At 62.0% G+C, this 14274-nt stretch overlaps 3 protein-coding genes across 3 annotated transcripts; 2 read left to right on the forward strand and 1 right to left on the reverse strand.

Moving 5' to 3' along the window:
- Positions 1–167: 167 nt before the first annotated feature.
- On the reverse strand, positions 168–8493 carry CHLRE_02g085850v5 (uncharacterized protein). Its single transcript, XM_043059328.1, has 21 exons — positions 7900–8493; positions 7580–7605; positions 7400–7449; positions 7097–7169; positions 6803–6846; positions 6529–6590; positions 6303–6384; positions 5836–6136; positions 5492–5630; positions 5258–5326; positions 5015–5053; positions 4680–4832; positions 4337–4454; positions 3297–4030; positions 2960–3166; positions 2331–2740; positions 2068–2181; positions 1647–1745; positions 1398–1493; positions 1169–1288; positions 168–910 (listed from the first exon to the last, which is right to left on the reverse strand). Exons 1-21 carry the CDS (start codon positions 8023–8025, stop codon positions 850–852), a joined length of 3123 nt encoding a protein of 1040 aa, XP_042926962.1. The 5' UTR covers positions 8026–8493; the 3' UTR covers positions 168–849.
- A 164-nt stretch (positions 8494–8657) lies between these two features.
- Positions 8658–12307, forward strand: CHLRE_02g085900v5 (inositol monophosphatase family protein). The gene is made up of 8 exons (XM_001701682.2): positions 8658–8975; positions 9214–9274; positions 9570–9693; positions 9969–10060; positions 10184–10326; positions 10616–10745; positions 10996–11159; positions 11514–12307. The coding sequence occupies exons 1-8, from the start codon at positions 8817–8819 to the stop codon at positions 11628–11630; spliced, it is 990 nt and encodes a 329-aa protein (XP_001701734.1). The 5' UTR covers positions 8658–8816; the 3' UTR covers positions 11631–12307.
- A 46-nt stretch (positions 12308–12353) lies between these two features.
- Positions 12354–14132, forward strand: CHLRE_02g085950v5 (uncharacterized protein). Its single transcript, XM_043059329.1, has 4 exons — positions 12354–12680; positions 12853–12912; positions 13190–13328; positions 13604–14132. The coding sequence occupies exons 1-4, from the start codon at positions 12357–12359 to the stop codon at positions 13789–13791; spliced, it is 711 nt and encodes a 236-aa protein (XP_042926963.1). The 5' UTR covers positions 12354–12356; the 3' UTR covers positions 13792–14132.
- Positions 14133–14274: the final 142 nt, after the last annotated feature.

Genomic DNA, 14274 nt, shown 5'->3' on the forward strand with positions numbered 1-14274 from the left:
GGCCTTTGCTGGCGAGCATAGCACCGCACAGTATGTGGTAGGCCGCAGCAGTGAGGAGTGTTGTGGCTAGAGCGTTTCATGCTGTTTGGTTGTCCTGTGCTGGCTGTGCTTTGCTTGGCAGCGGGACGTGGCTGAAAGCATGGCGGGCCGTGCCTGTACGAACGGACCCCGGCTATGTCCGGGACATGAGGCAGACGCTTGCGGCCTCAGACCAGAGACGTGGCGTGGGCGCAGCCCACTTTTCCCATGCAAGGGTCCTCGTGTCAAACCGCCATGTATTTAGTATTTGCTCGCCCAAGAAGCGGCGCCGGCGCGCAGGTTAAGGCCGGCCGGTGTCCACTGCGGCACAGCACTGCGGCACAGCACTCAAGCACGTACGCTAACCGGGGTGAGGCGGCTTCTACGCCACAAAATCAAACCTGTCCCCGAGGTGGGCTCAATTGGCTTTGCGCAATGAAGCGCCCAGATAAACATATAGGATGCCACCTCCATACACCGCGCCCCACATCATCACCCGACCCCTGCTCACAGGTAATAAGCTATGAATGCATATCCTTCTTCTCCTCAAGCGGTGACTGGGGACGTTGTCCGGCAAAGATTATGATGGGGAGGACGCTTGGAATGCTGGGGATTGGATGGCGCACGCACAGACACTTATCAATCCAACCATACTTTAGGTAGCCCCACATACCCTAGCTAGCCGCCCCATACGCGCTGCGGCGGACATCGCCTCGTCGGCATATATGGGGGGAGCGCGAGTGCCGCCAAGCCCACGGCCAAGCCCCCGATCACTGCGTCTCATGCATACGGCAACAGCAGCATCAGCAGCGCTGGCGCCTAGTTCGGTCGTTATTGCTCCGTCCTGCCCGCCAGGAAGGGGTCGGGGCGTTCGTTCTTCGGGTCGTAGTAACTGCAGTGCGCGCAGAAACCATACAAAAGATTAGTAAGACTGTCCGGCATGCACACGGGGTGCGGTGGGCATGCATTCGTGTTGTGTAGACCATACACTTTGATGCGTCGTATGGGAACGCGGCGATTATGGCCAGAGCCCCGAGTGCCCCCCCGCAAGCCCGAGACGTCCCCGCTCATGGAACCGTAAGCCGGCCTGTCAGCAAAAATCTGCTTCAAGACAGGAGGCGTGAAGCCCCCCCTGTCGTGCCGCACTTACATGCCGCATTGCGTGTACTGCAGCTTCTGGAATGCGCCGTATAAGCTGTCATACTTTGGATCCATGGCGGCCGCAAGGTTTGTCACGGCGCCGTCGGGGTGCATACGGGAGAACGGGTCTCTGCGGCGCGGCACGCAAGTCGCATTAGGGACGTCGGATGCCCCTTGTACAGTGCAAACAGCTGTGCACATGGGTGCACACACAGGCGGCACACACAGTATCCTCCCACCTGCACGTATTTCCTCGGCAGTACGCCAGGACTGTGAGCAGTGCGTCCAGTCTATCGATAAGCCTCCTGGTGGCAGGAGCCCAGGGAAGCTTGGACCTGTCGCCAACGCACAAACAATTTATCAATACAAAGCGCGCTAGCGGTGCTGGTGCTGCTGTTATTCACCCCTACTCATGCTAGCTGTGCCCGCAGGAAAGACCTGTGGGCTTCCTCCAGCTTACTTTACACTCCGGCAGCAATGTTACGCACCTGTCCTTGACCTCTGCCGGGTCCTGACCCAGATCGTACAGCTCAATGTTGGTGAGGTAGGGCGTTTGTTTCTTCACGCTGTTGCACAGTACGGTGTACCTGAGGGAGTCAAGCGACACGCACAGAAGGAAGGGGTCAGCGCAGCCAGGGGCCCGCACTTGGCACACCATACGTCCATACCTCCATGTGGAGGCTGCATGACGGCATGCCGCGACTGCCGTGCGGCAACCGTCCGGTTGCAGCAGTAGCATGAACCCACACCGTGTCACACACACACACACACACACACACACACACACACACACACACACACCAGGGCTTCGTTTTGTTGTGTTTATCAACACACACACACACACACACACACACACACGCGCGCGCACCCCACGCACACAGCAATGCAACTTCATGCGGCACTGCTCACTTGTAGCAGGTCCAGGGCGTGCGACCGCCGAAGGCCTGGTGTGTGGTGCAGGCCCGAATGGCCTTATAGTATTTGCCCTTGAAGACGCCGTCCAGCCACGCCTCAATCAGCGCCCTGCACAGTCGCGATGCCGCAGCGCTGTCATTTTCTCGCGGGCAAGCAAGCAAGCCGCCTTTCCATCAAACCATCGCGCGGCATTGCACGAGCACAACGCAGCGACCAAGTGACTCCAAGCTTGACGGCTTGGTTTCCGAAAGACTTACACGTTGCTCCAGCTCTCCAGGCGAGAGGCCGGCACCGGCCCGCCAGCACTCCCCGCCGTTCCCGCAGCTGCGTCCAGCAGCACATGCCGTTGGTTGTGAGCAGCGACCGCGCCCGCCGTGTCAGTGCCTTCGGTGCCTGACATCGCCCTAAGGGCTGCCTGTCGTGCCACCACCTGCTCCGCTGCCTCCCGCAGCGCCACCCGCACGCGTTCCTCCGAGTACCAGGCCAGTCGAGGTCCGTCGACGAGCTGCTTCAGTGGACGCGCTGCCAAAGCTGCGAGCAGTGCGTCTTGCCCTGCCGCTGCAGTGCTCATGGGTCCAGAGCTGCCGTTGAGCGCGGCCGAGGTGGTGGCGGCGGCGGCTCTGACCTCTTCGACCCAGCTGTGCAGGCCTAGCCCCTCCGCGTGCTCCTGGCGGGGTAGGTTTTGCACAATAGTTTATTATTCGATAAAGGGAAAGGTACATGAAATCAGTACGTCGGGAATGGCAGAGGTAACGCAGAGTTCAGTACGGTCATGCACAGGCGCACTCCATACCTCCGCTACCCGTTTTGGCAGGCCCTTGCAGGGCATGGGTAGCTTGCTGAAACGCGGCCGGCCACGCACAGCAGACCCTCCCCCTCCACACACCTGGATCCAAAGGTCGTGCTGCCAAGACCAGCCCGCCGGCCGCCAGCCCCCCAGCATATGGATGAGGGGCACGCTGTCAGTGGCAGGGACGGAAGTGGCCGCGGCTGCCGGTACCACCTGCTGCCGCTGCTGCTGCTGGTTGCCATGAACCGCTGCAGCCGTGGTCTGGCGGCGCTGGCCTGCCCTGACACTTGGTGGCGGAAGGGCCTGCAGCCAGAGAGACACCAGCAGGTCAAGGTCAAAACAGGTATCACAGCGCGGACGGTGAAAAAGGCGCGGAGCAAACTGTTGTGCGTGCGTTTGTGCTCCTAAATGCGCCTGCTGGCATCTGCCCTACCCTAGGAGGGTTCTTGGTTTTGCGCGGGGTCGGTGCAGCTGCATGCGGCTGTCGCCCCGGAGAAGGGTCCGCTGTCGGGCGGGGTTGCGGCTGCGGTGGCCAAGGTTGTGGCGGCAGCGGCTGCGGCGGAAGCAGCTGAGCGGTGGGGCTGGGTGGCATCGGCGACGGACTGCTGCGTGACGGCTCCGGTGAAGGGGGAAGTGGCCGCACGGGTGCAGGTGAGGGTGGCAGAGGGGCCGCTGTGGGGTGGGAAGCTGGCGGGAGCGTCACTGCCGGCGTCGGCGATGGCGTTGGAGAAGGCGGTATGGGTGGCGGCCGTGCCACCGGCTCAGGTTGCGCTTGGTGTGGAGACGGCCGCGGCAGCGGCTGAGTTGTGGGCGGCCGCGGCGACAAAGGGGGTGACGGAGGTGGCCGCTGCCGAGATGGGGCAGGCGATGGTGGCGCTGTCGCTGGCTTCGGCACACCGCCGCCATCTTCACCGCTGCCGCCACCCGGCGGCGGCCGGGGGAACAGGCTGAAGAGGCTGTTGGGTTGCTTTGGAGGCGGTGAAGCCATCGGCGGCGGGCGGGGCGGCGCGGGCGGGTTGGGTGGGTCGGGCGGCGGCGCGGGGGTGCAGAACTGTGTGTTGACGTCACCCGCGGCTCCATCCAGAGCTGTGGTGGCGGAGTAGCGAGCCATCAAGTCGGGCAGCGGCAGTGCGGAGCCATCAATTGTGGTGCTGCCGGTGGTGGCGCCTGCATGGAGCCGGCACGGCAAGGGCGGTACAAGGGGCTTACGCGGTCGTGGATACTGCCAGCGGCAGGCCGCGAAACCCGCGATATGTAGACGATTACTCCCATTCAAACGTCAAGCATATGGTGCTCTCCAATTTCAAACAACGCACCACTGCCCAACGTTCAACGGCAACGGCACCCCGTCCCGCCCCTCGCCCCCATTCCCTGTGGACCCCACAAGCACGCACGCACACCTACACACACATGCTCGTTTTGTTTCCCTTACAGCGCACAGACACCCGACCAGCATCACCCCCATCCACCCACCCGCCAGCCACAGCACGGTGGCGGTGATGTCGGTCATGGCCGCCTGGAACTCGGAGCCGGTGGCGGCACCCACCGGAATACCGGGACCCGTCATCAGCAGCGGCAGCCGCACATCCTCCTGCGAGGGTGGATAAACACACACACACACACGTATCGAGCCTCTTCCCTCGTGCCTTTCAACAAAGAGACCGCCGATTCATGCCTGACGCACGAGGTATGGTACGCTGGAGCTCAGTGGGGCCCCAGCCCCTCTGCCAGCAGCAACAGGCCTGCAGGCCGCAATGCCCTTTCCGCGCAACTCGCCGCCCGCAGCTAGCGTCTGGCCGCAGCCCCACGCACGCACCTCGTACTGCGTGAACTTCTCCTGCGTGATATCGTGGTTGCCAAGTTTGAATCCGTTGTCGGAGGTGTAGATGAACACGGTGCGGTTCAGCAGCCCGCGGCAGGCCAGCCGGCTCACCAGCGCCGACACCGTGTCGTCCACGGAGCGCAGCGCCTGCGCGGCCGCAGCACAACAGTGTGAGGTGAGCGTTGGTATGGGGTAGCAAGCGCGTGAATGGTGTACTGGGAGCAGCAAAGCGGCAAGGCGTGGCTATGGCTGGCTGGAGCCATGGGCAGAGGTGAGCATGGGCCCTGTAGAATGTGTCGCTGCTGGTCTAAAACGCTTGATGTGCGCACCTGCAGCCGAGCTCGGTATCGGGCCGTGATGCTGGGCAGCTGCACGTTGGCAGACACAAGGGCGTGACACAACAGGATGAGACACGTAAGCGTATTCGTTACAGAAAATAAGAAGGCGTATGCGGTACAGCAAAGGCTACGTGCGCATGCGGCCTAGAATTTCCACGGGGTCGGCGGCATGCCTTGATTACATTTGCGCGTGCACAAGCGGCATTCGCACAACCTGCAGCCCGCAACTCTCACCGCTTCCTTCACATCGGTAGGCCAGTAGTAGCCGATTTGCTTGGGCACTTGCACAGCAAAGTTGGCGCTCTGCGGGCACAGCACCGATGCCGTACGCACCACGTCTTTTGGGAACAGGGGCACCCATGTTCGGGAGCATGCATCTTGCCTCTCCCAAAACCCCATGCCTGTACCCAAACCGCAACCTGATCATGATAATCTGGTTCCACCCACACCCGCCCCCGGCCCCCGCACCTTTGGCAGCTTGACATCGGCGTACAGGCCCCGGTACTTGACCTCCACCTCGGGCAGCGCGTCCGAGCCGCCCTCGGAGTCGTGCGGCGCAAAGGTGTTGACTTGCAGGTAGAAGGGCTTGCCCTTGGCCGCTGCAGCACTGCAGCATAGACCGAGCGGCTCAGCGACTTGGCTATCTAGCTAACCACACCCGTCCGCCCCGCAGGCTACGGTGCGCATTGTGGGCTCGACCCTGCAAAGCCCACCAGGCCGCTGTTCGGGCTGAACCGGTTGACCGCATGACAGACCGCGAGCGAGCGTAGACCGGTGCCTTCCACTTCCAGCCTTACGAGCACCGCACTCACTCGATGTACGACAGCGCCTTCTGCCGCACCACCGGCTCCAGGAACGTGTCTGGCCAGCGCTCCGCATCCAGCAGCTCCGCCGACCCGCCCGGCTGCGGCTGCTGCTTCCCTGCCCCTGCCCCGGCCCCGACACCTGCAGCTGCTCCAGCGGGTTCCCCTGCTCGGGCGCCAGCTTCTGCGGCAGCTGCTGGCGCGCCTGTGAGGCGGCAGTTCCTCAGGAACACGGGTGTGTCACGGTAGTAGAGCTCCTCGCCGCCGCCCGTGTCGCCCTGCGCCAGACCGTCCAGGTCCGTCCAGCCGCCTGTGCGTGTGCGCCGCCGCGCATGCGTTGTGCCGCGGCCGTTGGTGAGCGCAGCACAGCAGGAGATGACGAGGCACGCTTGCAAAGCAGGCATGCCTGCTCGAGGCTAAAGGAACGCCCAGATCGTGGTCATAAATGCACAATAGAATGTAGCAAAAAAGCGTACCTGGGCATCCCAGCGCTGCCGCCGAGTCCGTCGTGAATCCGTTGAGGAACTTGCCGACGTAGTATGTGTCGTAGCCGGCAGCCTGCATTGGGTGGGTCGTGAGGTGCTGGTGAACATACGGTGCCCTTGCTTCTCGCAGCAAGCATGGCAGTGCGGAACGTGCCACGCCCTTGCACGGATGTTCTGCGGCACACACACCCACACACCCCCACACCCCCACACACACCTGCAGCCACACAGGCAAGTATTGGTCGTCCAACTGATCAAGCTTGAACTTGATATAGCCGCCTGTGCATGTGCATGCGGGAGCAACAACAGAGAGCAGAACATTGGGTGCATGCTGTCGGAATACGGTAGTAGCGAGTGTGATTGGGTGTACAAAGAGCACCAGAAAGCACATGTGCATAGCGACAACACTGAAAGATGCAGCGCAGTGTTGTTTGCATGCAAGACCAGTCCGCACAAAACATCCCGTTCGTGTCAGCGTGAGTACCGCGCACCGTACGGCCAGGCGTTTGAGGTCATGTTTGTGTTGTGGCAGTGCCTGCGCGGTCAAAACACGTGGGGGCAGCTGGCTGGGTGGCAAGACCTCGGGAATTGAACAAGCCCGCCGCAATCCCAGACCTCCCGTGCTACGTCTGCTCTGCCATCTGTAAGTTCAAAGGCCTCAATAGCTCAGTGGTGCCAGTGGACCGATCCGCAACGCAGCGCTGTACCCTGATGACGACCCTCCACCAGTCAAGGTGAGCAAGTCGCGCCGCGAGTGTTGAGTTGAGTTGCTTTGTGAAACCCACCGGCCTGTGAGGAGTGAGGTGCGGCTGGGGCAGCAGCTGGCGTAGGAGGTGATGAAGTGCTGGACCTCCAGGCCTGTGTGTACGTATGTTGACAGGGCACCAAAGGGGAAGGAAGACATAAATACTCGGTGTGTCTCGCTGAGGGGCGTTCGCGGGGCCGCTGCGTGCAGTTGGCATCGCAGGGGCTCCGCCCTTACGCACAGAGGGCGACCCGGATACCGTGCATGCCAACGAGAGCAGCCGATCCTGGCCACCCCAGAGGCTTGCATGTTCCCAGCGGCTGTGTGTGTTCGGCACACGCACCTCGCTGTCGCACCAGGCGGTCGAGCTCCGGCATGTAGCGCGGGTGCGTGCTGCGGGCAGCAGGGTCAGGGAGCGAGGGAGCTCATGGGTGGACGGTCGTTGCACGGTAGTAATACCGGTAGTGGATGTTTTTGTTGCAAACCGTAGGTGCACAAGACAGCCTCACGGCCACCCGTTAACCTGTTCAGCATATAGTCTTGGTCATCCTGCGTGGGGGTAGTGGGGCGAAGGGCGGTAACCTTGGCATCCGGTCACAGGCGCGCTTAGGGATGCGCGACACGCCTTCACCACGCGTCTCCACCGAACACGACTCCGATGGACGCCTTCTCGTGAGAAATGGCTATGTAAGCATACGTGAGCGCTGGCGGCGTAATTCCGGTTCCGTACAATTGAGTGGCCCCAGGGAACGTGCATGGGCGTGGGGGCCTGGGGTGTGGGCAGCCGTCGCAGCACGAGCCCGACTGTGGCAGTGCCCACCACAGCTGACACATGAAGCTCACCACCAGCACCAACACAATGTTTGGCCGGTCATCTCTCGTGGAAGCGCCGCAACTGAACAAACCCATCAGGGAGAACGCGAACCATGCAGCCCGTAGCAGCGCCACGCGGCCGGGTAACTTGCCCATCCTTTTCATCGCCTGCGCGCTAGGTATTATGCATCTAGGTGGAGCCATCAGCGAGCGAGTACAGTCAAAACAACGGTCACTCCATAATTAGTATGTGCGTCGACTCCCCCACAATTGTCGAAGGTTATTATGTAATATATTTGAATTATTGATGTTTGACGAGCCTGGATTTGCTGAACGCACACTCGCTAAGAAGCAGCTTTCAGGTGTTGCACAGGCCTGCAGCCCTCGCATGCATGACTTTCTTCTTTGTCCTTTCTATTGGCTCTCGTGCATTATCCCATGTACACTGTAAGTTTTTGAACTCGGGGCCCTGGGCAGGCTCTGAGTCTTGCGCCTTCGGTCGCTGAGCTCCTGTGCGTTTGTGGAAGCACAGTGTGTACTATGGTGCTTAAACCAACTGGAGTCACGACAACAGGCAACTCTGTTGCTTTTAAGGCCTTACAGCAAGCATAAGCCCCCAGCAAGCATATCGTCGCTACTCTCTCGCATGCGTCTGTATGGGAATTGTAAAGCAGCTCTCATACACGGAGGCACTTAATGCCCCCATAGCAATACTGGTGATGGCCGGGGGACCCATTCCGGGCTTGTACCGCAATTTGCAAGGAAGGCCCGCTATGCCCATGAGCCATCCGGACCCGCTAGCCTTCACACGGACTTGCCTGGATCTAAATCAGTTTGAACGAAGAACCCTTGCGACAAATCGAACCGCAGCGCATAAACGCATAAGACCATTGTTGTGACAATTGTTGTGAACACCGCAACATACGTGTTGCGTGCCTACCTGCAAGATGCATGCCATTAGCTCGCGCAACCTAGCGCGCCGGCCGGCGCCAGCAGCGCGGCGGGCGACGGCCCACCGGCAGGTGCTGGTGCGTGCGGCAGGGCCCAAGGTGGCTGCTGAAGACCTGCTAGCGACCGCCAAGAAGGCGGCGCAGCTTGGTGCGGAGGTGAGGGGCAGCCGTCTCAGGTTGGGCAAGGGGATTCAACGCACGTAGGATGTGCCAAGCTGGGGGGGGGGTCACGAACCCTGAGCAGCGTTGCTCTGAACGCACGGCGCCACTTCATGCCTTCGTCACAGCCGACCATAATGCACACTGGGTGCGGCCTTCGACAAGGGTGTGCGCACTACCTTGAACCCAATGCACTGCGCATCTACGTGCCGCCTTCGGCCGCCCTGCCCATCAGATCGTGATGGCCGCGGCTGACAAGCCGCGCAACATCTCCCGCAAGGAGGGCACCGACATTGGTGAGCTACAGCTGCAACTTAAGCTGCAGCCGCTGTTGCTATTGCTGCAGCTGCCGCTGCTGTTGCTGGGGTCGAGGTGGGGTGGGAGACAGTCATTTCCAGTCCCATCATTATGCCTACAGGGGCCTGCAGGAAACGGGTGTAGGGCAAGCTTGGTACAGGTCCCAGAAACGGAAGTGTGTCCGGTGTGGCCCAAGCCCGCCTCACGGCTGTGGTCATGCTCTCGGCTCACACTCCCATCCCATTCCGCTATCTAACCATCTTATACCGTACTCCAATCCTATGCCTGCCGCAGTGACTGAGACGGACAAGGCCAGCGAGGAGGCAGTTGTGGCCGCCATCCGCGCCGCGTTCCCCAACCATGCGGTGCTGGGAGAGGAGGGCGGCGTGCTGGGCGACGTCAGCAGCGACTACCTGTGGTGGGTGCTGGGGCTGGAGGCTTGAGGCTGGGGGCTGGGTGGGTCGCGGCAAACTGGTTAGGTCGGTACCGGAGAAGTGCGGGTTGGAATGGGTTGGTGGGCGTTGGTGGGCGCTGGTGGGCAGCGGGAGGCGGGGCTCCCCTGGTGATGATGCCCTGGCCTATGCGAGGGTGGTATCTTGTGGTGTGAGGATGTGCGCATGTCGCCTTGGCCCTCTCGGCGTCTTGATCGGAGGTGTGGGGCGTGCTGACGTGTTGTAACATGCCGTGTCGTAGGTGCGTGGACCCTCTGGACGGCACTGTGAACTTCGCACATGGCTACCAGTCCTTCTGCGTCAGCGTGGGCGTGCTGCGCCACGCCACGCCAGGTGGGTCTCCTCGTGCCGGACCCCGTCCCCGTCGTGCTCCACCTCGTGTGACGGCTGGCGGCCTTGCGTTCGGTGATGGCTGGTGGCGATAACATCAGAACTCGTGCCTTTGATGCACCGCAGTGGCGGGATGTGTGATTGAGTTCCTGGGCGGTCCCAAGACTTGGACCACGCGCACCTTCACAGCGGCGCGCAACCAGGGCGCGTTCGTGGACGGGCAACAGATCTTCGTCAGCCGCGTCAAGGAGCTGCGGGACGCGGTCGTGGTGGGTGACGGAGCCGAGAGCTGGAGCGGAAGCGGGAGAGGGCATAGGAACGGGAGAGTGGATGCCGGAGCACAAGTGGCGGGAGCCGCAGGCGCCGCAGGCGCAGCTGGGAGCGGTGATTGCTGGGCGTGGGGAATGTCAGCGGCAGTACGGCTTCTTTAGGGGCCCGACACCGCTGGAATGGATAAGTGATTGGACATGCCCGGACCAATGAGAGAATCAATGAGGGCAAGGCCAAACACAGACGCAAATGGCGCGCATTCACGCCCGCAAACGCGCGCACACACAGACCACGGAGGCTGTGTACTACGAGGACATGTGGCCGCAGCTGACGGTGCTGCAGAAGGAGTTCACGGAGAGGTGCCGCGGAGTGCGCATGAGCGGCGCCGCGGCCGCGAACATGTGCCACCTCGCCATGGGTGAGCATGCGCACGGAAGCTGGCGGCGCGTGCGGGGCCGTGGGGAGCAGCTTGAAGTAGCGTTGCTGGGACGGCTCCATCAGGGGCGCGATGTGGACGGGGCAACAACACGGACATACTCCGCTATAGCCATTGCTGCCTACCACACTTTCGGCAAATGGAAGCAGGTGCAACGCCCAGCACTTACCAACCAAACACCACCCCTTGATACCATTGCTGCACCCCTCTGCTCTCCTGCCTGCCTCCCAAGGCTGCATTGACGCCTACTGGCAGTACAACTTGAAGCCATGGGACGTGGCGGCGGGCGCCGTCATCCTGGAGGAGGCGGGCGGGCGGCTCACCACCGCAGACGGGCTGGCCTACAGCGTATTCGACCGCTCGCTCATCGCCACCAATGACGCATTGTACGAGAAGGTGGGCAGCAAGTTTGGGCGCACACGCAGACCAAACAAAATCATGTATGTCGTGACTCATGAATGGGCATGGGAAGCAGCCAGGCGAAGCAGCCAGGCGAGCTGGGAAGAGGAAAGGGGGGTTGTGAAAGGATGGCACTCGGGCCAGGCGTGTGGATCCCAGCGCACGCTGCCGCTTCACTGCTGCCGCCGTCACTGCAGGGGGGCTTGCGGCACCGCGCGGGGGTCCTGCGGCACACGGGGGGGCAACTGCGCCAGGCGGTCTTGCGTCACAACGCGCCCTTGTAACGTCGCTGCCCATACGTACCATGCCCCCACGGCCCCCGCTTCTCCGCCTGTCTTCCAACCTGCACAGGTGCTGGCGCTGACGGAGCCGCAGACCAGCCGCATGCTGCAGGAGGGAGTCAGCTTGTCCACCTGGTGTGTGCCCAAGGGCTACCGCGTGCGCAGCGGCGCCCAGATGGACCGGTAGCAGTGGCAGTGGTGGTGGCGGCTGCAAGTGTACGGGAATGGAGCTTGGAGGAGGAGGAGGAGGCAGAGGAGGGGGCAGGAACAGGAGGGAAGTGAGGACGGAAGTGCGTGCGGTGAACGTGGTCATGTGGACTTGTGGAGGTGGAGGCAGCCAGCGTGCGGACTGGAGTCTTCAAAGGGCTGCTGACTGGAGCACGCAGGGAAGTTTTATGTGCGTGGGTCGTGAGATGGAGGGGGCGAGTGGCGCCTGAGTGGCCGGGCAGCTCCGCCTCAGGACTGGTGGCGGCGCTCACGCAGATGCACTCACGCAAGTCACGGTAGCCCAGCTGTTGTGCAGTCTTGCGCGCAAACTTGGCACGGCATGATATCATTCGGGCTGCATGTGGTTTAGAGCATTTGTACTGCGCAGGATGCACATGGAACTTATTGTAGGTGTTGCCGGCTTGAGGACATGGACGGCACTTGGAGGAGGAAACCCGGAGGGGACAGGCGCCGGACAGGGGACACTCGGGAGCTGGGCTTCGCGAGCTGAACTCCTAGGGAGCCTCGCCCCTAGGGACTTAACGGTGAATCGCGGATGCGCAACGGAGGGCGCATCGTCAACCGGAGGATGGAAAGCAGGCCTGGCGTCGACCGTTAAGGCAGTTGGTCCATTGGCTGCTGGAATTTTCATATCGACCCTATCGCACTGCACCCCCTGCATACTTTCACCACCAAGAAGCTCGCCATGTCCGACGAGAACGCAAAGGTTGAGGTTGCGGCAGAGGCGCAGGAGGCGCACGCTGAGCCCAAGGCCGAGGAGACTCCCGACGCTGTGGAGGTGAAGGAGGAGCAAGCAGCGGAAGAGGAGGAAGCTGTGGAAGAAGGAGCCGAGGGTGAGGACGCAGCTGGAGAAGGCGGCGAGGATGCACCGGCGAGCGCAGACAAGAAGCGGCCGGCCGAGAGCACACCCACGACTCTGGGCTTTAAACTATTCAACTCCGGGAAAGACGCCGCTGCTTACTTCAAGGTCCTTCAGCACTCGACCAGCCTGGACACCGACATGAACGAGGTGCGCAGCCGTTTGGGGCCAATCAGCTGGAATAATTTTAGTTGCCTATCAATGTTATGATTTCGGAATTAGCGGCGGCTGGGCGCAGACTTTGTTGCTGACAGCCCCCCCTTCTGGGCCCCACGGTGCCGGCGCACGGACCCTGACGCTGACTTCCGCTCCTTGCTCGCAGTACGAGTACCGGATATTGCTGGACCTGCTGCAGAAGGGACACCCCAACGCGGATAGCAAGGTGAGATTCTGGTGCTGTCACACCGTTGGGGCGTGTTGGGGGGCCTTGCGCCCTTGCCCTTGCGGCCGCCGGAGCGTGCGCACATGCACGCAAGGCCTGCTGGCTGTGCGCATACCGATTGCGCGTTTCCAGGGCTCGTGGGCGTATCCAGTCACGCAATTCACAGGCACGCGACGCTGGCTGTCGCTGGTCGTGACAAACCTACTGCCACAAGCTGTCATACTTAACAAGCTGCCTGCCCTGCAATCGCCCCTCCCCCCCCCACACACACACACAGATTGGCTGCGGCCTGCGCTCGTTCCAGGTGCGCCGCTTCGAGGGCGCGCGGGACGCGGACGCTCGCGCCTTCTTCGCTGTGCGCAAGGATGGCAGCGCGGAGGACTTCTCCTACGTCAAGTGCGTTAGCGCCATCTTCGGTGAGTGCCAAGGGGCGAGGGCTGGACGGGAGTGAGGCGCGCAAAGGCGGGCTGGGTGCGATGAAGGAGTGGGTCAGGAGGACAGTCAGGACTAGTATTCCTAGCCGAATGCATGCGAGGGCGGTGGGTTTGCGGTAGGATGCCTGGACAAGGGTCGAGCTGTTGAGGTGTCGGGCGGTGCTCGAGCCGCGCGCAGCTGGTCGTCACGCAACAGTGTTCGGCGCACACTGTAGAACGGTACGCTTGCCTAATTCTCATACGCGTTGCCTCCACAGGGGACTTGGATTATGTGCAGCGCCCCAACAAGCAGCCGCACCAGGAGGGAGGCCGCGGCGGCGGCCGTGGTGGCTTCGGCCGCGGGCGCGGTGATGGTGGCCGCTCGCCTGGCGGCCGTGGGAGAGGCGGGCGGGGAGGCCGCTTTGGCGGGCGGGGAGGCAGGGGGCGCGGCCGTGGCCGGTTCTGAGCAGACAGGGACGTCAAAATGGAGGGGGCTCTGTGCGTCCGGCATGCGTAGGGAGGCTCGCCTCAATTGCAGCCGGAATTGTGGACCTGGATGGCAGACAAGCTGAGGGGGTGAAGGTGTGATGCGGTTCAGGTACTGGTTGTGGAACATGTAACTGGTGACGCTTGGAGATGGAGTTGTTGGGTGATATCCATATGGCGGGTGCGTGGATGCCAGCAGAGCTTGAGCTAGTAACGGTGTTAACGTCGATTGGCGTCAAGCGTCATGCCGCAGAATGCGCCTCTGCTGTAACATGTTTTGCTGCTTGCGAGGTAAGGAAGGCCCTGTAAGTTTGTCAGCGTTTATGCCATGATGGCTTGCGCACGTCAAGCGCATTAGCGAGTCCTGCTCACCACCACGGTGGCAGTTGGCATCGGGTCCGCTGCGGGGATGAGGCTATCGAAGGGAAACGGTCACAAACTCCCTTCGCGCATGACCGACAAA

Source organism: Chlamydomonas reinhardtii, chromosome 2, assembly GCF_000002595.2.
Source record: "Chlamydomonas reinhardtii strain CC-503 cw92 mt+ chromosome 2, whole genome shotgun sequence".
Taxonomy (NCBI): domain Eukaryota; kingdom Viridiplantae; phylum Chlorophyta; class Chlorophyceae; order Chlamydomonadales; family Chlamydomonadaceae; genus Chlamydomonas; species Chlamydomonas reinhardtii.

Bases quoted from the DNA above. Each gene is read 5' to 3' on its own strand.
- CHLRE_02g085850v5 (XM_043059328.1), bottom strand. From the start codon at position 8,025: ATGGGCAAGTTACCCGGCCGCGTGGCGCTGCTACGGGCTGCATGGTTC. The intron at 4,455-4,679 runs GTGCGTGCGTGG...CCACCCTCGCAG, and splicing joins AGAAGTTCACGCAGTACGAG to GAGGATGTGCGGCTGCCGCT. The intron at 1,494-1,646 runs GTGCGTAACATT...CGTTGGCGACAG, and splicing joins CCGGCAGAGGTCAAGGACAG to GTCCAAGCTTCCCTGGGCTC.
- CHLRE_02g085900v5 (XM_001701682.2), top strand. From the start codon at position 8,817: ATGCATGCCATTAGCTCGCGCAACCTAGCGCGCCGGCCGGCGCCAGCA. The intron at 8,976-9,213 runs GTGAGGGGCAGC...CCTGCCCATCAG, and splicing joins CGGCGCAGCTTGGTGCGGAG to ATCGTGATGGCCGCGGCTGA. The intron at 10,061-10,183 runs GTGGGTCTCCTC...GATGCACCGCAG, and splicing joins GCTGCGCCACGCCACGCCAG to TGGCGGGATGTGTGATTGAG.
- CHLRE_02g085950v5 (XM_043059329.1), top strand. From the start codon at position 12,357: ATGTCCGACGAGAACGCAAAGGTTGAGGTTGCGGCAGAGGCGCAGGAG. The intron at 12,913-13,189 runs GTGAGATTCTGG...ACACACACACAG, and splicing joins ACCCCAACGCGGATAGCAAG to ATTGGCTGCGGCCTGCGCTC. The intron at 13,329-13,603 runs GTGAGTGCCAAG...TTGCCTCCACAG, and splicing joins GTGCGTTAGCGCCATCTTCG to GGGACTTGGATTATGTGCAG.